Here is a 25,626-nt window from a genome sequence, read left to right as displayed (position 1 = left end):
AAATTGAGACAAATGCTATATATTCCCATTTTAAGCACCCAGTACTACAATCAAGTAATCCCTAGGCAGATAAAGCTTGTTTAGATGCGCAATAAATCTCACTCTCATCTCCCCAACAAGGTGACGTAACCCCAATGTCCAGAAGAGCAGCCCTTACTGCACCAATGTGATACTTTCCTCTTACAGCACAATTCTTGTGATCAATTTAGGAGAGATTGACAGTTGAGTGCCAAATTAAGGACAACTTATGGCTATTATGATTTTATTTTCAACACCAAAGATTCATTTTAAATAAGAATCTTCCCATCAGAAAATTGGAAGATATCATCCCATCAATCGAAATTTGAATCCTGAGACTTGATTTTCCTTCAACGATCGGGAAACGGACGTTGGGACTGTTCCCGAGTCCCAATTCCAGCCTCAGGGTGAAGCAGTCACAGACCATGATTTTCACGGAGGCGGTCTATTAATTGTGGAGGGCGGAATGGGTGGCCAATTAGTGTCCACGAGGGTGTGAACAGAGGTGGAGCTGAAAGAGAGCGGGCCTGATTTAAAGCCGCCATTACTGTGGCGGCCAATAAACTTCAAGGACGCAAACACCAGGAGAGGCAGATGGCTGGCACCCTGGGCAGGACTGCCCTGCCCTTTGCTGATGCAGACCTGGAGGTCCTCCTCGAGGCAGTGAGGGAATGGAGGGAGGTCCTCTTTCTGGATGGTGGCAAGCAAAGACCACCCTCCCAAACCAAGTAGTCCTGGATCGAGGTAAACCTTGAGCAGATGGAGTGTGGTCACGAGGAACTGAGTCCATGCAGTTAGAGGTTTAATGATCTTATTCGCTCTGGCAAGGTGAATGCAACTCCAGACCCTCATGACAGGCCTTTGGGTATTCATTCTCCAGCAGACACTCCAGCTGAGGAGCCTGAGGGTACGTGCTGTTCCTGACCATGGGAGGAGTATGCACTTATTGACTCCTCAGCAAGGCTCAGAGCCATAATGCTGCTTTAGTCATTACCTTGGTCGAGTTTTATTTCGTTATATGTGGTTTTGGTTCTTCTGTGTTGCATTGAATTTACAGCACAGCTAAATTGATTTATCCCAATGGTTATCTTTTACACAAGCTTCCTCTCACCTCTTTTTATCTAACCCAATCAGCATAACCTTTTATTCCTTTCACCCTCGTGTTTATCTAGCTTGTTAACCTCCTGTGAACATAAGTATCTTCATTCTTCCCTTGTCCCCATTCCACCGCCACCACTCCTCTCACCAACTGCCCCTCCCCATCCCATTCATATCATTAGAATAGTAAGGGTAGCGATTTTGACTGCATAGCCCCAAGTTACTGCCCGTGCTGCTCCAAGTTGTCCATTAGGAGTTTCATGAGATTGGCTCCATGATATCTTCTACCTGGTACTCCTTGCTGCAGCAGGGCAACATAGTCCAGTATTCTCAGTGTTCTATAGTTGTCTCTGTTAATGCTTGGGCATGTTTCTTTTAGGGCTTGCCTGGTCAAAGGATACTGGACTTTGACATGCTATGCGAAAACTTGTGATTCACTGTTGACAGGTTTTCTCCAAGTTCTGAACAAATTTCTAAAAACATACTGTCAGCTCTCGAATTGACTCTTACTGCAGATGGGCACTTGCAAACTAAAGTCATTGAGCGAATTGGCAGAGTGAGATGTTCTCTGGATCAGTTTTCTGGTATGACATTGAGATATATGTACACAGGAGTTTTCAGGGAGAACCTGTCTTGAGGCGCTACTCAGTCTTTGTTAAATCACGCGAATAACACAGTTTCATCAACAGTTATATAGCGCCTTTTACATAGTAAAACATCTCAAGGTGTATTACAGGAGGATTATCAGAAAAAAACTGACACTGAGCCAAAGAAGAAGGACAAGTGACCAAACACTTGATCAAAATGTAGATTTTAAGCAGCATCTCGTTTGGTGAGGGAATTTCTGAGCTTAGGGTCTCAAAAGCTGAAGGCATGACCGCTGATAGTTGGGTGAAGAAAGTGAGGGATGCACAAGGGGCCCCGGTTACAGGAACATAGAGAACTTGGAAGGTTGTAGGGCTGGCAGATGCTACAGAGAAAGGTGCATTGAAGTGTTGTCATTGACGATGCTACCTGTTTCTGAATTGCCTCGTATTTCTAGTCTTCTACATGAGTAAAGGTGGAACTGGTCAAACCCATCTTTCCACAGACTATATATATTTATGATTTCTGACAATCCATTTAGTGTCCTGAGGAAAAGGTCTGGAAAATCAAGCAAGAATTCGGACTATCCTCCTAACCTTGCTTTATTCATTATACCTCCATGGACTGGTTGTATTCCTTAGCATGTGTATGTTTCTAGCAGTGAGGTAGCATTTGACCATCTCCACCTGCAGTTATCAATTGTGAATGCAGTAGGTATATTGAAAAGCTGTCATTCTATTTCCACATTATATCCAGCCAGTAAGGTCTTAATGCTTGCTCATACTTTAGTTTCTTCTTGTCTGTTTGAAACTCCTACTGAACACAATACTTCTGGTGCAAAAATTCCAGAATATAAAAACCTATATTCTTCAAACAATGTCCCTGAAACATCCTGAAACCCGATTTGCTTTCCCTGTAACCTCCTCAAACTGCTAATGTACTTTTATCAAGTGATCAGTTACTATCTCCAGGACTCTTTCCTGATCTTTAATAGGTACCTGGCATGGTACCAACATTCCTGAAGTTTCTTACCCCAAACTGCAAGGCATTCCAATACATCTGCCACACATGGGGCCTATTCACCTAACCTACCTCAATTAACCTGCAACCTACTGACTTGTACTGAATTACTAGCTCCGGAGTACATTTTTGCATCATTTATGAAAGTAAAAATGGGTCCAACAAAGCCTTCCTCAAGATCATTAATGAAAATGGTAAACACTGGCTCCATTGCAGGGCACTACTGAACCCCATGTGTATCTGAGTCCCAGTCCCATCCATTCCCATTAAACAAAGCCTGCTGTTTAGGTGAATTCAATTTGTTGCCTGTCCATTGTAAGAATTGCCCTAAGATCCAATTTAATTCTAATTCCATCACCATCATTGTCAATAGTCTACCGAGGGCAGGTGCTGACTCAATTTCTCCTTGTGCAAACCACTTTATCTAGCCACATATGTGGTACTTTATCAAACACTCTTTGGAACTCAGAGTCCAGAACACCAAGTCAACCAGCTTCATGCACCAACTAGTCACTTCCGTAAAGAAACTAATCACGTTACTGATGAAGGAGCTCCATTTTCTGAAGTTATGTTGGCCATCCCTGAGATATCGAAGTGATCAAAGACCATATTCCAAACAATATTTTTAAATGGCTTCCCGACTACTGAAGTCAAATCCAGGGGTCTATAAATTTCAGGGTCTGATTTTTTTAAAAATTAATTGAAACATATGAACCACCTGCAATGCATGGCCAGCAACCAAGATCTCAATGACCGAGTTGACTATATGAGCCAGTGGCTCACATACAACTTCTTACAATTTGCTGAACACTCTGGATTAAATAGCATTGGGTCCTGCAAAATTGATAATCTTAAGTACATTAAGCTTAGCTAATGATAGGTTTGTCCTGTAAAGTAGTAGTAAGGCATCATCAAAAGTTAAAACTGATGCAAAAGTATCTGTTTAGATGAATTTATTTTCAAGTTTTGATGAAAGTTTATCACTCTAGCTCGGTTTCTCTCTCCACAGATGCTGCCTGACATGTTAAGTGTTTTTCAGCATTTTCTGTTTTTATTATCTATTTAGCTTCCCAGTCATTCCTTTATCTTTGTTCCTAACCTCAATATGGTCCTGAATTTTATCCAGACTCTCAAAATAATTGAAAATCCCTTGCCATCACTACTGCAGTTGTGCACTCTACTTTGTTTTGATTTTATCATTCCAAATTTTTGTTTGGGATGTTTTTTTATACTTGTCCCTATTTTATCGACAGTTGAATGCTTTGTACCCAGTGAAATAGTTTTTATTTTAGGATGATTGTCCCACAAACATCTTTATTTAGCCATTTAGACTTCACTTTGCAGTGAATGCTCCTTTTCTGTTTTCTAGTGAGATACAAGGCTTCTCTGACCTTCAGTATAGATCTTAAAATAATATATTCTCTACAATACCCAACATAAGAACATAAGAAACATGAGAAATAGGAGCAGGAGCAGGCCTTATGGCCCTTCGAGCTCCATCATTCAGTAAGATTATGTCTGATATTTGACCTTAACTCCACTTTCCTATCCAATCCCCATATCCCTTGATTCCTTTAGTGTCCAAAATCTTTCGATTTCAGCCTTGAATATACTCAATGACTGAGCATCCAAAGCCCTCTGCAGTAGAGATTTGCAAAGACTCACAACCCTCTGAGTTAAGAAATTTCTCCTCATCTCAATCCCTTATCCTGAGATTATGCCTCATTTCTAGACTGTCCAGCCAGAGATATCTTATAACAGCATCTTAGTACCTACGCTGTCAAGCCCTCTCAGAATCTTATACATTTCAATGAGATCACCTTTCTTTCTTCTAAACTACAGAGAGTATAAGTTATTCAAAGGAAAACATTCTACTCAATCTCTTTCAGGAATGAATCTAGTGAACCTTTGTTGCACCCCTTCAAAGGCAAGTATCTCCTTCCTTAGATACAGAGACCAAAACAGTAAATAGTACTTCAGGTGTTGTCTCATCAAAGCCCAGCAATTCTTCCTTATTCTTATCTCCATCAATGTTGTAATATAGGCCACCTCTCCATGGATCACACCTCGACATGGTGGAGTGGCTTATGCATCCTGAAGATCCATTGAGTAACGCCATCGGGAGCACCTTGTTGCTGGGAGGACCTTTCATTGCAGCAAGGTCGGTGGGAGGCGCCAGACAAAGTACGGTCCAAAACATCCTCAAAGGCATAACAGGCAAAGGAAGACTGTGCATCTCACCGGCTGTGAAGGCAGAAGAAAGCTGCAGTGGCAAGGAGGTCCCGGTCATCGTGGTTTGGCATGTCACCAAAATGTGACCATCAACCTATCAAGATCGTGTGGACAATGGCAGCGCCCCAAGGTCCCCACGTTAAACAAAGTAACGTGCAGGCTTCTACCAGGGTCCATCTGCTAAGTGCTGTAGCAATGGAGGATTGGTGATGGGGACAGGGCTGTGAACCTGTGAGTTGCTAGTCAAAAATCTGCACACAGGCGACAGATGAATGAAGGTTGTTGGACACCTGTGTTGGGACAGAGGTGTCTTTGGGCAGCAGTATCTGTGACTGAGCAGTCCTCTTCAGGATACCCTCTGTTCACCCCAATGGGTAGGGGGCTAGAAAAAGTGTCCTACAAATAAGCTGTAACTTAGACCAACATACCTAATTGCTTGCTGTACTTACATATTAACTTTCCGTGTTTTGTGTACAAGAACACCCAAATCCCTCTGAACACTCACTATTTAAAACATATTTTGCTTTTCTATTCTTCCTTAAAAAATGAATCTCACACTTCCCCACATTATACTCCATCTGCCACAATTCTTGCCTATCCAAACGACATAACTCAACATACCTTCTTCAGGTCTTTCTTTGCAATTTTCCTCATGCCCTCCAGAAGTTAGACACTAACATTAAATTATCAGCAGTGTTCTGTCATCTCGGAACTGACAACAAACAATATAATGCTCATCACTACCGACATATAAAGATCATACTCCTTCCTAAAATCCACAAACAGGACTGTCCTGGCAGACCCATCGTTTCAGCCTGTTCCTGCCCCACTGAACTTATTTCCTCCTATCTTGACTCTGTCTTTTCTCCCTTAACATATGGCAGCACATAATGGCCAGAGGGGAGGGAGTGTGCGGGCCGGGGAGGGGAGGGAGCGAGCGGGGGGCTGTGAGCGAGCGGGCGGGGGGGGGGTGAGCGAGCGGGTGGGCGGCGGGGGGAAGGAAGAGAGCGCACCCGCCACCAGCAAAGTCTTTGGCTGCGCTCTCCCTACATTGCGATGAGGGGGGGGTGAGCGAGCGGGTGGGCGGCGGGGGGAAGGAAGAGAGCGCACCCGCCACCAGCAAAGTCTTTGGCTGCGCTCTCCCCACATTGCGATGACATCATCTGTGCATGCGCCAACCATTCCTGGCACTGCGGAACGCAGCGCATGCGCAGAGGGTAGGAACCAATCTGCACATGTGCGCAGACTGGCGCAGTCGGATGACGTAAGCTGCCAGCTGCGTTGTCAGTAACCACTTTGTAAAGTTATACAATGTTCCACCTGAGTTATACTCCAATTTACTTTTGAGTCATATCCAGGTAGTTCCTGGTTTTTTATCTCTCTGCCTTGTTATCTGACTATCTAAGCCTTCTTTTTCCATGCTGATTTTCTTAGCCAATCTTTTCTCCTAGCATTTATTTCAAAAGGCTGTTTACTCCTTGCTTGGGATAGGATTCCATTGGGTTCTGGATATTAGCCTCAGCTTTAATATTCTCCTCATTCATTGAATAGCTCACCAGCACTTAGTGCTGAGGGTTGAACTGAAAGTAAAGCCAGCACCCGTGAAACCATAGTTCAGCATGACTTGGGAAAGTCAGCGAGGAGGAACAGACAAACAAAAAACAATCAAGGCTTCCCTGATGGTCCAGCAAGTAGGTAAGACACATAGACCAGGGGCGTTCTCAATGTAATCCCAAGTCTGTGCAGAGTTAGCTCTCTGCTGAGGATGATCAGTCCACTTGGTCTTGATGCTTTCCTTCAACAGGTCAATGGATAGTGATCAACAGCAGGAACCCGAGCTGTATTTTCTCCTCTCCCTCCTCATTTGGGCATCAAACCTGGGACCTTCCTGATCTGCAGTGCTCAACTCTACCCTAAGAACTGCACTTCCCAAATAATCCATCAGGGGATTCAGTGTCTATTTCTGTTAATCTGATGATTAACAAGCATTTGTGGTTTTAGAGTCAGAAAACCTAATTTACAGCTAATTTGAAAAACTTCATTAATATGCTTTTCGTTATTTGACCAATGCACCCAATGAGTTTAATAAAGATTTGATTTAACAGTCTTTAAATTGTGAGGAAAAAGTCAAATACCTAATTAACGAATTTATTCATGCATATTACTCCTCATTAGCATAATTACAAATTTGCTACCCTTCGCAGTCCAACAGAATAAACACTATGAAATTTAGGATGATGGCACTTCTGGTATTTGAGTTCTGAGTGATGTTATTTACTATCCCAACAAGAGTAGCAGATCCTTATTCCCTGGTACACAGCTGAGGTGACTCAAAATTTCAAAAAGAGAACTGGATAATTATCTGAAGAGAAAAACTTTGCAGGGCGACGGGGGAAAGGCAGGCGGAGTGGCTCTTGGGTGAGCTGCTCTTGCAGATAACCTGCATGGACATGACAGGCTGAATGGCCTCTTTCTATCCTGTAACCATTCTATGATTGTATAATAACCTGCAGTCCAGTGCTGCCAGTAGGAAGATGCTAATAATCAAAGAAGGATCTGTAATGCAGCTTGATTGTGGCTTTCACTTGTAACACCTGTCTTTTTATGAAGATTTTTTTACCTGATTGTATATCAATATCAGTCTGAATGGGAACCAGAAAAACAACCGTTTTGGAAGGAATGGGACTTGTTACATGTCCTGAGGAAGGGCCTGGAAATTTCAGGGCAGCACAATAAGACAACATTGTCTGCAGCTCTTTTTCCTCCAACTTCTGCCAAGAGAATACCAGTTCTCCAAGAATAGGCAAAAAGATCTGGGATCTTTCAGTTGAGAGTCTTTCTTTCACTGTGGTCCTGCTGGTGTGACTCTTTCAATAATAGGGCCCCTGATGATAAGAATCCCTTTAAGTGAGAACCCTGATGCTGAGACTTTCATCAAATGGGATCCTTGCATGAAACGGTCCTTTTAAGTGGGGCCCTGATGGTTTAACGCTCTCTTTAGGTGGGGCTCTGATGGTGTGACTCTCTCTTTAAGTGGGGCTCTGATGGTGAGACTCTCTCTTTAAGTGAGGCTCAGATGGTAAGACTCTCTTTTTAAGTGGGGCCCTAATGGTTTGACACTCTCTTTAAGTGGGGCTCTGATGGTGAGACTCTCTCTTTAAGTGAGGCTCTGATGGTGAGACTCTCTCTTTAGGTGGGGCTCTGATGGTGAGACTCTCTCTTTAAGTGGGGCTCTGATGGTGAGACTCTCTCTTTAAGTGAGGCTCTGATGGTGAGACTCTCTCTTTAAGTGGGGCTCTAATGGTGAGACTCTTTCTTTAGGTGGGGCTCTGATGGTGAGACTCTCTCTTTAAGTGAGGCTCTGATGGTGAGACTCTCTCGTTAGGTGGGGCTCTGATGGTGAGACTCTCTCTTTAAGTGAGGCTCTGATGGTGAGACTCTCTCTTTAAGTGAGGCTCTGATGGTGAGACTCTCTCGTTAGGTGGGGCTCTGATGGTGAGACTCTCTCTTTAAGTGAGGCTCTGATGGTGAGACTCTCTCTTTAAGTGAGGCTCTGATGGTGAGACTCTCTCTTTAAGTGGGGCTCTGATGGTGAGACTCTCTCTTTAAGTGAGGCTCTGATGGTGAGACTCTCTCTTTTATAGGGGTGAGGCTCCTGCTCATGAAACTGTGAGTGCCACATGCACCGCTTCCACTCATACTTACAAATAAGCTGCTTTGCCTTCTTCAGCGTCCTTGGTTTTGGTGCTTGACCCATTCTTTTTCCCACAAATCCTTGTGGTAATGCACATCAGCAATCCGCACTGTTTTGTGAAGAAGCAGCTAACATCAGTGATAATGAGGATTAACAAGAGAGCAGCAACGCCAAGACCAACAACTGCCCCAAGGCCTAGACTCCTGAACAGGGTATCTAAAAAGCAAAGAAATGCAAAACCAATAAAATATAATCAGGATCTGCTCTTTATCAACTTTTAAGACTTTCTGTGGTATAAATTATACATTTCTGTCACATGGGAAACATGATGACCGAATGGGCAACTGACAGTTCACCAATCGCGAGTGGATTAGAGATGGTCTTCCTTTGCTTACCTGCCACATTTAAAGATATTCTGTTGTCCCCATAATAGAGCAGAACTGAAGTTATGCAACGGACAAGTGGAGTGAAAGAAAGGGTGTAGAATGTAAGCAGTGGGGGCGGTGGGGGAGGGGTTGTTGTGGAAAGAGGTCAGACGGGCAATGGTCCAACCACCAATCCCAATGTTCTCCTCCATTCAACAGATCCTGAATGCCAGCTCGGTCAAATAATACCTTTTGAGGCTGCGTTTAAGGCATATTAGGAGCCTGGGTAGCACCTAATGTTGCAGTGTTTAATGCTGAAAGTGAATGCCCAAAGTGTTAAATAGTAAAGCAGTGGAATTAATCACCACCAATATCCATTTATTTGATCAATATGAAAAGAAGTCATAAAAAAGTAAAGGTGGAATTAAAACAATTTATTTCCCCTGTATTTTGCTTAACTATGCTCGACACATCACTCATGTCTGACTTTAATGTTTTGTGGGATATCATCCATTAGCTTCTTGTCCTCAGGTATCATTACATTACATTATGGTGTCAGCTTTAGCTCAGTGGTAGCACTCTTGCTTCTGAGCCAGAACTCCAGGAACTTCAGCACATAATCTAGGTTGACATTCCAGTGCAATTCTGAGGGAGTGCTGTCCTGTCGGAGGAGCTTCCTTTCAGATGAGATGTTAAGTTGCCTTGTCAACTGGATGGAAAATATCCATGGTCACTATTTGAAGAAGAAGCTACAATGACCATTTGAGGCAATGACGCTGTGTCTGTTGGACAAATAGCCTCCCCGTAACAGGGAGGGTGGTGCCAGGTTCAACTATAGCTTGCAAACACTAGCATCCAAGAAGAGCAGATGAGTTCTCCCTAGTGTCCCAGCCAATATTTATCCTCAATCAACACCTAAAAACAAATTATCTGGTCATTATCACATTGCTGTTTATGTGACCTTGCTGTGAGTATATTGGCATTTCCTACACTACAACAGAGATTACACTTCAAAAAGTACTTCGTTGACTGCAAAGTGCTTTGGGATGTCATTAAAGGTGCTGTGTAAATTTAAGTCTCTTTTTTTCTTTTAAGTACTTAATTGGTTGTAAACGCTTTGGAACATTCTGAGGTTGCAAAAGCCATTATGCAAATACAAGTCTTTCCTCCTTATGAAAACTACATAAAAGGGATGAAAGGCAATTAAAGTTGTCTGTGTGGCTGGTGAAATTGTTACTCTGAATGAGAAGGTTGTGGGTTCAAGCTCCACTCCAGGTCATGAGCACATAATCTAGGCTGGCGTTTCAGTGCAGTAGTGAGGGAATAAAAGCAACCAAACTGCAGATGCTGGAAATCTGAAATAAAAACAAGAAATGCTGGAAATATTCAGCAGGTCTGGCAGCATCTGTGGAGAGAGAAGCAGTGTTCTGATGAAGGGTCACTGACCTGAAACGTTAACTCTGTTTCTCTCTCCACAGATGCTGCCAGACCTGCTGAGTATTTCCAGCATTTCTTGTTTTTATTTCAGTGGTGAGGGAATGCTGCATTGTCAGAGGCGCCATTTTTGAATGAGATATTAAAATTAAATTAAGTTCAGATCGATGTGAAAGTTACTCAAAGAAAAGCAGGGGAGTTCTCCCCAGTGTCCTGGCCAATACTCAACCTTTAACCCACATCACCAAAAAAACAAATTAACTGATCCTTCTTCTGATTTATTTTTGTGGGATGTTGCTGTGTGAAAACGTGATGCCACATTTGCTTCAATAGCAACGGTGCCTACACATCAAAGATAAAAATGATCCTTTGGTTCTGAAGCAAGGTGAAAGCCATTCATTTCTAAGACATAAAGAAGATAATGTTACAAGTGAAGCATGTTAAAATCAAGCAGTCTTATCCAGGGAGTGAACGGAAATGAAAATTGCATTTTTTCTTCCTTTCAGGTGTTAAGGAGCGCAAGCTCCAGCAGCTGATGGGGACTAATGCCCATCCAGTACATTCTTCCGCTTCACTTCCCTTCTGATCTGACCCCTTGCCGTGTATTCACTATACCCTCTGACCTTCCTCTTTCTGATGCTGAATGTTCTGTACTCAGCAAAGGACTCAGTTTTATCCCCTTAAGCCCCCACCTCAATGAATTTCGCGCTCGGTATGACGTTGAGCTCTTCTTCCATCGCCATCGCCTTCGCCTCCGCCTCCGGGCTCACTTCTTTGACCAGGAGTCCTCCCCCCGACCAACAGATCCATTCACCCGCCTCCAGTATTCTCCCTCCACCTGGAATCCTCCCTCTGGCCTGTTACCCCCTCTTGATCTTTTCATTGAAAACTATCAGCGAGACATTGGTCATCTCAATTTCTCTGCCCCCCTCACTCACTCTAACCTGTCTCCCTCTGAACTTGCTGCATTTCGTTCTCTCGGGTCTAACCCCAACATTGCGATCAAATCTGCAAACAAGGGTGGTGCTGTTGTTGTCTGGCGTACCGGCCTCTACCTTGCAGAGGCTGAGCTCCAACTCTCAGACACTTCTTCCTACCTCCCCCGGACCATGACCCCACCACCGAACATCAAGCCACTGTCCACAAGACTGTCACTGACCTCATCTCCTCTGGAGATCTTCCCTCTACTGCTTCCAACCTCATAGTCCCACACCCCCAGACAGCCCGCTTCTACCTCCTTCCTAATCCACAAACAGGACGGCCCTGGCAGACCCGTCGTTTCAGCCTGTTCCTGCCCCATTGAACTTATTTCTTCCTATCTTGACTCTATCTTTTCTTCCCTGGTCCAGTCTCTTCCTGCCTACATCCATGACTCTTCTGACATCCTACGTCATTTTGACAATTTCCAGTTTCCTGGCCCCAACCACCTCCTCTTCACTATGGACGTCCAATCTCTCTACACCTCCATCGCCCACCAGGAGGGTTTGAGGGCTCTCTGCTTCAACCAGTCTCCATTCACCACTACCCTCCTCCACCTGGCTGAACTTGTTCTCACATTGAACAACTTCTCCTTCAACTCCACTCACTTCCTTCAAGTAAAAGGTGTTGCTATGGCTACCCGCATGGGTCCTAGTTATGCCTGTCTTTTTGTGGGATATGTCGAACATTCCTTGTTCTGGTCCTACTCAGGCCCCCTCCCCCAAATCTATTTCCGGTACCGCCCCGCCCTGAACTGGAAAACTTAATCAACTTTGCTTCCAATTTCCACCCTTCTCTCACCTTTACATGGTCCATCTCTGACACATGCTTCCCTTCCTCGACTTCTCTGTCTCCATCTCCGGGGATAGGCAGTCTACTAATATTAATTATAAGCCCACTGACTCCCACAGCTACCTGGACTACACTTCTTCACACCCTTCCTCCTGTAAGGATTCCATTCCATTCTCCCAGTTTCGCCATCTCCAATGCGTCTGCTCTGATGATGCTACCTTCCACAACAGCGTTTCTGATATGTCTTCCTTTTTCCTCAACCAAGGATTCCCTCCCACTCTGGTTGGCAGGGCCCTCCACCATGTCAGGCCCATTTCCCGCACCTCTGCCCTCACCCCTTCCTCTCCGTCCCAGAACCATGACAGTGTTCCCCTTGTCCTCATTTTCCACCCCACCAGCCTCAACATCCAAAGGATCATCTTCAGCCATTTCTGCCACGTCCAGCGTGATGCCACTACCAAATGCATCTTCCCCTCCCCTGTCAGCATTCCAAAGGGATCGTTCCCTCCATGACACCCTGGTCCACTCCTCCATTACCCCCAACACCTCATCCCCTTCCCATGGCACCTTCCTATGCCAACGCAGGAGGTGTAATACCTGCCCCTTTACTTCCTCTCTCCTCACTATCCAAGGCCCCAAACACTCCTTTCAGGTGAAGCAGTGATTTACTTGTACTTCTTTCAATTTAGTATACTGTATTTGCTGCTCAAAATGTGGTCTCCTCTACATTGGGGAGACCAAACGCTCTGTGGAACACCTTCGCTCAGTCCAAAAACGTGACCCCAAGCTTCCGAACGCTTGCCATTTCAACACACCCACCTGTTTTCATGCCCCCATCTCTGTCCTGGGATTGCTGCAGTGTTCCAGTGAACATCAACGCAAGCTCGAGGAACAGCATCTCATCTTTCGAATAGGCACACTACAGCCTGCTGGACTGAACATCGAGTTCAATAATTTCAGAGCATGACTGCCCCCCACTTTTTTATTTTTATTTTTGTTTTATTTTAGTTTGCTTCATCATTCATTTTTTTACCACGTGCCTGCGTGCTGTTTTTTTTTCATGTTTGTGCTTTGGGCCAGGGCTGTTCATTATTCTATCATTTTACACCCTCTCTGTACTAACGCTTTGTCTTTCACCACACCATTAACACACCCTTTGCCTTTGCTCCATGACTTTCTGGTCAGTTATTCTCTGTGACCCTCTGTCCTATTAACACCTACCCTTTTGTTATCTTTTGCCCCACCCCCGCCTTATTTGCTTAAAACCTATTACATTTCTAACCTTTGCCAGTTCTGAAGAAGGGTCACTGACCTGAAACGTTAACTCTGCTTCTCTCGCCACAGATGCTGCCAGACCTGCTGAGTATTTCCAGCATTTTTTGTTTTTATTATGAAAATAGCATTGCCTGCTTTCATAAAAGCAAAATACTGCGGATGCTGGAAATCTGAAACAAAAACAAGAAATGCTGGAATCACTCAGCAGGTCTGGCAGCATCTGTGGAAAGAGAAGCAGAGTTAACGTTTCGGGTCAGCGACCCTTCTTCGGAACTGACAAATATTAGAAAAGTCACAGATTATAAACAAGTGAGCTGGGGGTTGGGCAAGAAATAACAAAGGAGAAGGTGCAGTGCTTACCCACTGTTTTTTTCAGGTTGTTTTTCTTCAGGTTTGCACTTGCTGCTGTTCAATATTCAGTATATTCACACCTAATCTGTACTAATGCTTTGTCTTTCAACACACCATTAACATATTGTTTGCCTTTGCTCCGTGACCTTTTGGTCAGCTATGTGGCCTGGTCCAATCTGCACCTTTTCCTTTGTTATCTCTTGTCTGCTTTCAGTTAGAATTGGATCAAAAATAATAAATGGTAAATTAGGGGTGATGTTGCTTTCATTAATCCGCCTCCCAGCAGAAGCTACGCCCCAAAATAATTGCTATTAACAATCCTGATATAAGTGTCAGGGCAAACCCCAATCAACCTGACCCAACTCCCACTGCCAACCCCAACCAACCTGACCCAACTCCCACTGCCAACCCCAACCAACCTGACCCAACTCCCACTGCCAACCCCAACTAACCTGACCCAACTCCCACTGCCAACCCAACCAACTTGACCCAACTTTCACTGCCAACCCCAACCAACCTGACCCAACTCCCACTGCCAACCCCAGCCAACCTGACCCAACTCCCACTGCCAACCCCAACCAGCCTGACCCAACTCCCACTGCCAACCCCAACCAACCTGACCCAACTCCCACTGCCAATCCCAAGAATCTGATCCAATCCCATTGCCAATCCTAATTGAACTGATCCAATCCCACTGCCAATCCCAAATATCTTGATCCAATCCCACTGCCAATCCCAATCATTCTAATCCAATCCCATTGCCAATCCCAATTGAACTGATGAAATCCTATTGCCAACCACAACCGATCTGATCCAATCCCATTGCCAATCCCAGTTGAACTGATCCAATCCCATTGCCAACCACAACCGATCTGATCCAATCCCATTACCAATCCCAATCAATCTGATTCAATCCCACTGCCAATCCGTATCGATCTGATCAAATCCCATTGCCAACCCCAACTGAACTGATCCAACCCCCATTGCCGACTCAAACCCAGTCTGACCCAAATCCCACTGTCAAATTCAATCCAAACTGATCCAACTCCCATGGCCATCTCCAAACTAAACTGATCTAATTCCCACTATCAACCCCAAACCCAACATGACCCAATTCCCACTGCCAAACACAACTTAACAAAAATCTGATTTTACTGACAACCCCTGAATGTACTACTCTAGCAGGCAACCCCTAGTTGTACTGCTCCCAATCATGGTCCCTTATGCACTGCACGCAATGACAGATCCTGACCTTTTTTATCTGTTTCATGGGATATGGGCATCACTGGCAAGGCCAGCATTTGTTGCCCATCCCTAGTTGTCCTTGAGAAGGTGGTGGTGATCTGTCATCCTGAACCTCTGCAGTCCATCTGATGCGGATACGCCCACTGTGCTATTAGGAAGGGAGTTCCAGGATTTTGATCAAGTGATTCAGTGACAGTGAAGGAACGGCAATATATTTCCAAGGCAGGATGGTGTGTGACTTGGAGGGGAACTTGCAGATGGTGATGATGGTGGTGTCCCCACATGTCTGTTGCCCTTGTCCTTCTAGTTGGAAGAGGTTGCAAGTTTGGAAGGTGCTTTCGAAGGATGTGTCTTTTACTTGCAATGGTAGCCCCTGATTATGTTGCTCCCAATCATACCTTAACTGAATGTTAGCTGCCTGAGAGGTATTGAGTGAAGATTACTGCATGCATAATATTTAATGGCTTTCTGACAATCCTGTTTTGATATTTATGTTGGGCAAAATTGCCTGATGTAGAATTGTGAGCAGTCAGCAGTTTAATTGGCTGTTACTTAACATAAACGAAAATGAATTACTGTTTTTGGAGCAAAATAGGAAAACAGACTCTTTAGTTCTTTGAGGTATTGAAACAGTTCTGTACAAATATTAGCACATACATGTTTAATGTGTTTGTATGCATTTAATTGGTTTATTATTCAAGTGGAAAATATTAACCTTAAAGAGGTTTATATGCTAATATTTACTGTATAATCTGAAGCATGTTCTTTGCTGAGACCCACTTCTCTTATGGATTCCTATGCCAAAGGGGCTGGTTACTTACCTGGCAGGGGAGAAGTCTGGGTCATGCTTTGGCACTCCCAGGCTTCCAAGCGGTATCTGTAGGTGAGTGTCTCAGTCTGATGATCAGTGGCCTTTGATCTTGCAGGTGCTGTTTTTTCGTGTTTTTTTTGGGTTGGGGGGAGGGGTGGTTTCAGTGCCATTTTTACAGCATTTCGCCCCTTTGGGATTGGAGATCTACCATGGTTGCTGTTTTCCTGTCAGTTGGGGTCTTAGTGCCTGTCCTAGGAAAGGTTCAAGCGAACATTGGCTGCAACCAACACCAGAACTCCAGGTCAGGGGGTGCGTAACACCGTTAGGGTGGCGGTGAAAGATAGCAAAGGAGGTGCACCCATCGACCGCGCCTTCTTCATTAAGAAAATCCTGATTGAATGTTGTTGATTCCAAGCCGCAGACATCTTCTGCCTGCAGGACTTCCCCAGCAGTGGATATTTTGATGTGACATTCAAAAACATGGTGGGATGCATCAAGTTCCTGAAGATGTTCAAGGAGAAGGGAAACCAGGTGCCACTGTCGATCCTCACAGTGGAGCCGCTCTTCACGCTGTCATCGCAACACAACTGGGTGGTGACAATTCACCTCTACAACCCCCATGTCCCTGTCGTGGATGTGCTCACCTTCCTCGCCAGGTACGTTGAGGTGGCCAGGAGCAGCACCGAGGTCAAGGACCCCTTTGGGATTTGGACCAGTAAGCGGCAGGTCAAGGTCACCTTGAAGGTCAACGCCAATGAAGCCATCATCCATCCTCCCTCCAGCTTCGCTATCGGGGGGAAGTCGAGGCTTCTTGGACTATGTGGGGCAGCCCAGAGTTGGACCTGTGGCAAATCTGGTCATGTGGCGGCCAACTGCAGCAAGAACTGCAAGCAGGAAGGCCATCACACAAAGGCCTGGAAGCAGAGTAAGTGCTGCAACCTGTGTGGTGAGGCAGGCCACCTCTACAAAACCTGCCCCAAACACTGCCTCAGTTATGCACAGGCGGTAAGGTCACAGGAAAGGCTGGGTGAAGGAACAGCCTTGGGCTGCAAAGGAGACCAGCAACCCTCCCCGCAGCGAGGAAAATCCGTCTGAGAAGGAGAGGAAAGGGGAGGCAGCTGCAACCAGCGACCCAACACCTACCCTGTGCACGGAAACTCCTCCTCAACACACAGAATCCATGGAGGAGAGGCAGCAGTGGGACAATTGGATGAGTGGCAAGTATTCAAAAGTAAACCCAAAAAGAAGAAGCTCCAAAAAAAGGAACAGGTCACCACCCAAACCAATGGCAAGGGGAGGCTACCGTCTGAGACGGACTATGGCAGCTGCTCCTCAACGGACAAGAATGGCCTTGAAAGACAGCACATGCAAAAGAAGTGGCAGAACACAAAGGAGCTGGAAGAGAAAGCTACCCGGCTCCTTGGTCCTAGAAGCAGCTACGGGCCCAGCATGCCCCAAACCCCGGGTGCTGAACCCAACGAGATGCCCAGTGCACCCCAGGTCCAGGAGATCGGGAGCAGTGAAGCCTCCAGCGCACTCCAGCTCCAGGAAGCCGGGAGCAGAAACGTCCTCGAGGAGGAACAGCTGAGAAAGACACCACCAGCAGAGGACAGTCCAAACCTTGCTGCCGACAATACACTCCCCCCCCTGCCACCGATGTCACCCCAGCTGAACAAATCTCCCGTGAGTGACCAGAAGGGTTTTCTGAGCCCAACACATGTGCAACAGTTTGTGCACACGATGGGGCAGGAACATACTCACGGACTGGGACTGGTACACCTGATGTGGTAAGCAACAACCTGTTTTAAATGGGTATAAAGATTGCTTCCAGAAACGTGCGTGGCGTTAAATCCACTACATGATTTGTTTCAACCTTGGGTTACCTTGCAAAGGTCAAAGCCAACCTACTGCTTCTGCAGGAGTGTGGGATACCACACCTCAGCACTTAAAGGCAATGGTCGCAATGGTGGTCCCACGGGCGATCGATCTGGTCAGGGGGAAATGATTTCCGTTCCTCCGGCCTGGTTATTCTGCTGCGGGGAGGCAACTTCACCATCTCCAAAGTTAAGGAGGTGGTGGGCGGTTGCCTCCTTGTAGTAGATGTAATGTACAACAATGCTCTGCTCTGATTAATCAACATGTACGCCCCGGTCCAATACAGCGAGCGGCTGACCGTATTCCAGCAGCTCCCACTGTTCTGGGCGGTGACTTCAACAGCCTCATCGATGCAGCTGGACAATCCGGCAGTGATGACAGCAAACTGGACGCTACGTCCAGACTCCTGATGGAAACAGTAAAAGATGCCAAGCTGCATGACATCTTCAGCAAACCTGCAGACGGAGCGCAGCGTACATACACCTGGTCAAGACCAGATGGGTCTGCCCGTTCCAGGATTGACTTCCTGTTTGTGTCCCGTGCTGTCACAGTCAGATCCACCGACATCAAGTCGGTGTTCTTCTCTGACCATTGCCTCTTACTGGCCGACTGTCAATTACAGAACGACCAGCGGGTTAGCAGGGGGACATGGAAGCTCAATGTAAAACTGCTGACCCCACAGAACATTGAAGAACTCAAAAGAGATTACAAAGGTTGGAGAACCGTGAAAACCCTCTTTGAGTCTCCGGTGCACTGGTGGGAAGCGATCAAGACAGACATCAGGAAGTTTGTTATCCTCAAAGGTGTTCAGAAGGTGAGAGAGAGACAGAGGGAAATGTCCCAACTCCAGAAAAGAATGCAGAATCTGCTCCCGCTGTAGTTGATGGGGGTCGAGGTCAAGGAGGATCTCCAAGAGGTGGAGAGCCAGCAGGCCCCATGCCTTGCCACCGAAGCCTCCAAGATTGTCTTCCGGTCCAGAGGCCGTTCTGTTGAGCAGGATGAGACGAGCTCGCGTTTCTTCTTCCAAAAGGTACTCAGAGAGAGCTCTGTGATCAGCAGCCTGAAGGAAGAGGACGGCTCGGTAATGTCATCTAAGTTTGACATAATAAGGATTAGCAAATTCTTTTATACTGGGCTGTACTGCCTCCCAGTCCTTCCTGTCATTTATCATGGATGACAGCACGCGAAACAGTCTGGACAAACTGCTAACTCTGGATGAGCTGACAAAGGCCGTCAGGTGCTTCAAGACGAATAAAACTCCCGGAAACGATGGCTTACCAGTTGAGTTGTATTCAGCCCTATGGGACTGGGTCGGCCCAGACCTGCTGGAAGTATACGAGAGTATGTTTCTGGCCAGCAGCATGTCAGAATCCATGAGGAAAGGCATCATCACCCTTATCTATAAGCGGAAGGGGGGAGAGGGTGGAAATCAGAAATTGGAGCCCATCTCACTGCTTAATGTAGATAACAAGATTCTGTCCAATGTCATCGCCAGTTGGGTCAAGTCTGCTCTGGAGTTGGTGATTTGCCCCGATCTGACCTGTACTGTACCCGGCAGGAATATCTCTGATAGTCTCGCGCTACTCAGGGATAGGATTGCCTATGCTCAGGACAGTGAGGTGGACACCTGCCTCATCAGCTTGGACCAGGAGAAGGCTTTTGACAGGATATCGCACACATGCATGATGGACGTGCTCTTCAATATGGGGTTTGGGGACGGAATCCACAATTGGATCCAAACTGCTCTACACAAACATCAGTAGTGCAGTCTCAATCAATCGGTGGGTATCAGAAAGTTTCCCGACCAAATTTGGAGTCAGACAGGGCTGTCCTCTCTCCCCTGTCATGTTTGTTTGCTGTATCAAACCTTTTGCTGAGTCTATTAGGAAGGATGCAGGCATAAGAGGAGTGGCAATCCCAGACAGCGGAGGCACTCAGGTCAAAGCCTCCCTGTACATGGACAACGTCGCCGTCTTGTTTAGTTTAGAGATACAGCACTGAAACAGGCCCTTCGGCCCACCGAGTCTGTGCTGACCATCAACCACCCATTTATACTAATCCTACACTAATTCCATATTTCTACCACATTCCCACCTGTCCCGATATTTCCCTATCACCTACCTACACTAGGGGCAATTGCTAATGGCCAATTTACCTATCAACCTGCAAGTCTTTGGCATGTGGGAGGAAACCGGAGCACCCAGAGGAAACCCACGCAGACACAGGGAGAACTTGCAAACTTCACACAGGCAGTACCCAGAATTGAACCTGGGTCGCTGGAGCTGTGAGGCTGTGGTGCTAACCACTGCGTCACTGTGCCGCCCGGATACTGTGCTGCTCGGATACGCTGTCCATTCGCAGACTGATGAGCATCTGCGACCAGTTCGAACTGGCCTCGGAAGCCAAAGTAAATCGCGGCATGAACAAGGCCATGTTCTTTGGGAACTGGGCTGACCAATCCTTTGTCCCCTTCACCGTCAGGTCAGACTACCTGAAGGTGCTGGGGATATGGTTCGGAGGGGCTGGAGCATGCGCCAAAACCTGGAAGGAGCGAGTAGCCATGGCACAACATAAACTGAGCATGTTGGAGCAGCGTTCTCTTTCCGTTGTGGGTAAGAACCTGGTCATCGCATGCGAGGCGCTCACGTTGTTACTGTACATGGCGCAGGTCTGGCCCATACCCCACTCCTGTGCCATGACGGTCACCCGAGCCATGTTCCGCTTTATCTGGAGATCCAAAATGGACCATGTCTGGAGAGACACGATGTTCAAACCTCTGGATAAAGGGGGGAAAAATGTACCCAATGTCGCTCTCATCCTAATGGCCATCTTTGTGTGCGGCTGCATCAAGCTGGCTTAGAATCCCCGTATGCAAACACCAAGTTTCACTATGTGCTGAGGTTCTATCTGTCCCTGGTGTTGCGAAGGATGGGTCTGGTCACATTGCTGCGGAACGCTCCATTCAGTTGAACTGTGCCGTACCACCTATCCTTCCTGGAAAAGTTTGTGCAGAAAAACACCTTTGACCACCAATCCATCAGGCAGTGGTCTGCACGGAATGTCCTCAAGGTCCTACGGGAAAAGGAGATGGTGGATCCTGTTGGATGGTCGCCCGAGTAGACTGCCAAAGTCATTTGGCAGAATACCTCATTGCCAGAACTTTCAAACAAGCACCAAGACGTAGCTTGGCTGATGGTGAGAAGGGCCCTTCCTGTCAGATCCTTTGCGCACACCTAGAATCTCACCGCCTCCGCACTTTGCCCTTGAGGTGGCTGTGGTGGGGAAGAGACCATTGCCCACCTCCTTCTGGAATGTGCTTTTGCAAAGCAGGTGTGGAAAGAGATGCAGTGGTTTTTGTTGAGGTTCATCACAAGCAGTTCCGTAACACAGGAGTCTGTGATGTACGTCTGTTCCCAAGGACACACACCGAGATAAACATCAACCATCAACTCAGTGAAGACACGCTTTGGTCTGCCTGAAACCTGCTGGTCTTCCAGAACAAAGGGTTGTCTATGACCGAGTGTTGCAGACTGGCATATTCCAAGATCCAGGACTACGTGCTGAGGGACGCACTAAAGCTTGGGGCAGCCCCGGCAAAGGCTCAATGGGGAAAGGTCACTGTGTAATGTCTACCCGCCATAGTGAACCGAGGGACTGGAACCTGTCTAAAATCCCTCGGGCTGGATGCACCAAAATATGGTTTTGCTGTGTAATGCAAATGTACATTGCATGCAAAATGGAATGGAAGGGTTGTGAGGCAACTCACGTTCTGTATTGAAAAAAACTAATTTCTTTTAAACTTTCTGGAATATCAACTTGGAACTTTTTTGAACTGTTTTGTAATGTATTTTTAACAGTGTTTTTATGAATAAAGTATATTTTTGGATAAAAAAGGGGCTGGTTATGGATTTTGGATACAGTCTCCACGTTCAGTTTTGGAGCACTGGGAAATCTCAGAGTCAAAGTCTCCAAGTGCTTAATCTTGCTTTAAGAGTCTTTCATATCAGGTCTCCATCCCATGTGTCTTATAGCAAAGAGCCGAACATGATGACTTGCTCATGAAATCAAGTTTGAGTTGCTTCCCCATTGTTCCAGCCCCAAGCGGGATGTGGTGGATATGAGCACGTATTAATAATGCACACCATCAAATTGATTTGTGTAAGGTAAAGGCAGAGCAAATTGTACTTTGATTCCTTAGGTAATAATGACTCAGATGTTCTCTGAGAACAAAGATTAAATGTTTGCAGCTATTAGTGACAAAGTAATAGCCCCTTGTTTAATGTCTTTGTTTGCATTACATTAGCGGGTGTTTGCTGTGTTGTTATTGGTGGTGGGGATTTGGGGGATGGAAGGGCAGATGTGGTTGTTTCTCAATAGCATTAGACTGCATCATTTTCTAATCAAAGAATCTGTGAGCCACAGTGACCCTTCTGATTGTAATTCTCCTTCAGAAACTGAGCCAGAGTTCTCAGAGAGCCTCATTTGCTAAATGCATCACTGAGACAGATCCAAAGGCTCTAAGTTTGGCCAGGATTCCCCAAAGCCTCTGCACCTCCTATAACAACAACAAATTATACTTATATAGCTCCTTTAACATAAATTATCCAAAGCACTTCACAAGAGTATTATCAAACAAAATTTGACACTGAACCATTTAAGGAGATAATTGGAGAGGTAGGTTTCAAGGGGCATCTTATTGGAGGAAAGAGAGGTCGAGAGGTTTAGAGAGGGAATTCCAGAGGTTAGGGCCTAGGCAGCTGAAGGCATTGCCGCAAATGGTGGAGAAATTCAAATCAGGGGTGCTCAAGAGGCCTGAATTAGAGGAGCACAGATATCTTGGAGGGTTGTAGGACTGGAGGAGGTTGCAGAAAGATGGAGGGGTGAGGCCATGGAGGGAACTGAATACTGATGAGAATGTTAACATTTGGAGTCTATGTAGGTCAGCGAGCACAGAGTTGACAGATGAACGGGACGGCGTGAAGGCATGGGAAGCAGAGTTTTGGATGACCTTAAGTTTATGGAGGGTGGAACACAAAATAACAAGAGCACAAGAAATAGGAGCAGAAGTAGACCATAAGGCACATCGAACCATTCAATATGATCATGGCTGATCTTAGGATTCAACTGCACAGTGGCACAGTGGTTAGCACCGCAGCCTCACAGCTCCAGGGCCCCGGGTTCGATTCCGGGTACTGCCTGTGTGGAGTTTGCAAGTTCTCCCTGTGTCTGCGTGGGTTTTCTCCGGGTGCTCCGGTTTCCTCCCACAAGCCAAAAGACTTGCAGGTTGATAGGTAAATTGGCCATTATAAATTGTCCACCAGTATAGGTAGGTGGTAGGGAAATATAGGGACAGGTGGGGATGTTTGTTGGGAATATGGGATTAGTGTAGGATTAGTATAAATGGGTGGTTGATGTTCGGCACAGACTCGGTGGGCCGAAGGGCCTGTTTCAGTGCTGTATCTCTAATCTAATCTAAAAACTCCACTTTCCTGCTCATTCACCATATCACTTGATTCCCTGAAATTTGTCTATACCAGCCTTAAATGTATTCAATGATGGAACATCCAACCCTTTGAGTAAAGTAGTTTCTCCTCATCTCAGTCCTAAATGATCGGCCCCTTACCCTGAGCCTGTACCCCTGTGTTTGAGATTCCCCAACGAGCTGAAACAATCTCTCAGTGTCTGCCCTATCCAGCCCCTTCAGAATCTTACATGTTTCAATGAGATTACCTCTCATTCTTCTAAACTCCAGAGAGTACAGGTCCAATTTACTGAATCTGTCATCATAGGACAACCCCTTCATCCCAAGGACCAATCTAGTAAACCTTTGCTGCACTGTCTCCAATGCAAGTATATCCTTTCTTAAATGTTGAGACCAAAACTGCACACAATATTCCAGATGTGGTCTCATCAAAACCCTGGAAGATGGGAAGCCACCCAGGAGTGCCTCAGAATAATCAAGTCTTGAGGTAATAAAGGCATGGATGAGGGTTTCAGCAGCACATGAGCAGCAGGGGCCAGGTTTGGTGATGTTACAGGAGTGGAAGTAGGTGGTCTTTGTGATGGTGTGGATAGATGATTGGAAGCTCATCTCAAGAACAAATATGATACCAAAGTTGTAAACTGTCTAGTTCAGCCCCTTAAATCTATGCCCTTTGGTTACTGGCCCTCTTGCCAGTTGAAAGTTCTTCAGTCAAATCTCTTCTTGCACTCTCCGCAAGTTGCAGTCATGATATTCGATTCATTAATTTTAATAGACACAAAATCGTGATCTGCAAGTACTCTTGCAAGTATTCACTACCCACTGGCAATGTCAGATCCCAGAAGCGTCCCTTACATACACCAATCAAAACCATTAGAAGGTTATTCTGATAGGCTGGAAGGCTATGCTGGTAGGGTTAGATGAAGAGTGGGTGGGAGGACATTCATGTGGTGAATAAGCACCGGAATGGACCAGTTGGGCCGAATGACCTGTTTCATGCAGTACATTTCATATAATTCGATGATCTGTTGAAAAGGAGCTCGAAGCTTTTTAGTAGCTGAATGTACAACCGCTCCCTCAACTTTTCAGTGCATCCTATTTTGTCACATTTTACTCTTCACGGATTTGGCTCATTTCACTCAGTGAGGTGGATTAAGTCATTTACAATGACAGTCTCAGTAATTCGCCTGTCTGTTCAGCAATTGCCTGCAAATGTTTGACAATCAGATTTCCTGGTAGAGCTCATTTGTATCACATAAAGAATGCAAAATGTTGATCCTTGAATAACAACTATTTAATTTAATGATTGAGGAGGATATGATAACTTGCAAGTGGAGTTGTCAGAAGTGCATTATGAAAAGATTCATTAACTATTAGTTAAGGATGATCATTCATGATTAGATACACCACTCTCTGTATCATAAGAAAAAAATAAAATGACTGCTCCTTTAGCAGATTGAGACATCCCAATGTGCTAGGGGGTCGAGAAGAGGTCGGGGTGGCGTGTGCGCAGTGACAAAACAGCGATGGAATTAGGAGAGGTTTCATAGAGGTGATTGAAGACAGAATTGTAAAATAGGTTTTAAGTAGGTTCTTGAAGATGGGGAGAGATTCAGTAAGGTATAGGGTAAGAGTAGAAAGAGAGTTCCAGAACGCAAGATGTCCACATGCCCATCACTGATGGTGAAGTGGAGAGGGAAGGGCGTAGGGCAAATATTAGTTGAGCCGAAAGATGGAATGGATACTGGCTGGGATGATCGAATGGGGTTGGTGTGACTGATAGTGTGCAGAGTAAGGGGAACCCAGGTGAGATAGAGAACAAGGAACGAAAGAAACTGATCTTATTAATTTATTTATTTTTATTTATTTAGAGATACAGCACTGAAACAGGCCCTTCGGCCCACCGAGTCTGTGCCGACCAACAACCACCCATTTATACTAACCCTACAGTAATCCCATATTCCCTACCACCTACCTACACTAGGGGCAATTTACAATGGCCAATTTACCTATCACCTGCAAGTCTTTGGCTGTGGGAGGAAACCCAACAGATACGATATGCTTGCTACCTGTAAGAATAAGACCAAAGACTGCTGGAAGGACAGTGTGGACCATTGCACCTTGGAGCAGGAGACTGCCCAAAGGGGGAAGGAGAAGGAGGGGAAACCTATCTCGCAGTTGTCGGGGATTTAATAATTAGGGTAGCAGATAGCATCCTTTGTGAGCAGGAACAAGACATGATAATTTGCCTTTCTGATGACAGAGTGACAGACCTCTCAAACCGGTTTGAAAGGAAATTGGAGAGAGAGGGGGACGATACAGTTGCTATGATCCATGCTGGGACCAACAACACAGGGAAAAGTAGGTGAGA

General features: G+C 45.7%; 1 protein-coding gene across 2 annotated transcripts in view; it reads right to left on the bottom strand.

The window, feature by feature from the left end:
* The window catches only part of LOC137374715 (neural cell adhesion molecule 2-like), a 1,514,570-nt gene that overhangs the window by 59,019 nt on the left and 1,429,925 nt on the right, over positions 1 to 25,626 (bottom strand). For both annotated transcript variants that reach the window (XM_068041260.1, XM_068041261.1), the window contains one exon: positions 8,659 to 8,863. In XM_068041260.1, the coding sequence (XP_067897361.1) occupies positions 8,659 to 8,863 (205 nt within the window). The remainder of the gene's footprint in view (positions 1 to 8,658; positions 8,864 to 25,626) is intronic.

Source organism: Heterodontus francisci, chromosome 10 (genome assembly GCF_036365525.1).
Source record: "Heterodontus francisci isolate sHetFra1 chromosome 10, sHetFra1.hap1, whole genome shotgun sequence".
NCBI classification, from domain to species: domain Eukaryota; kingdom Metazoa; phylum Chordata; class Chondrichthyes; order Heterodontiformes; family Heterodontidae; genus Heterodontus; species Heterodontus francisci.
This window is presented reverse-complemented; position numbering and strand designations above follow the sequence as displayed.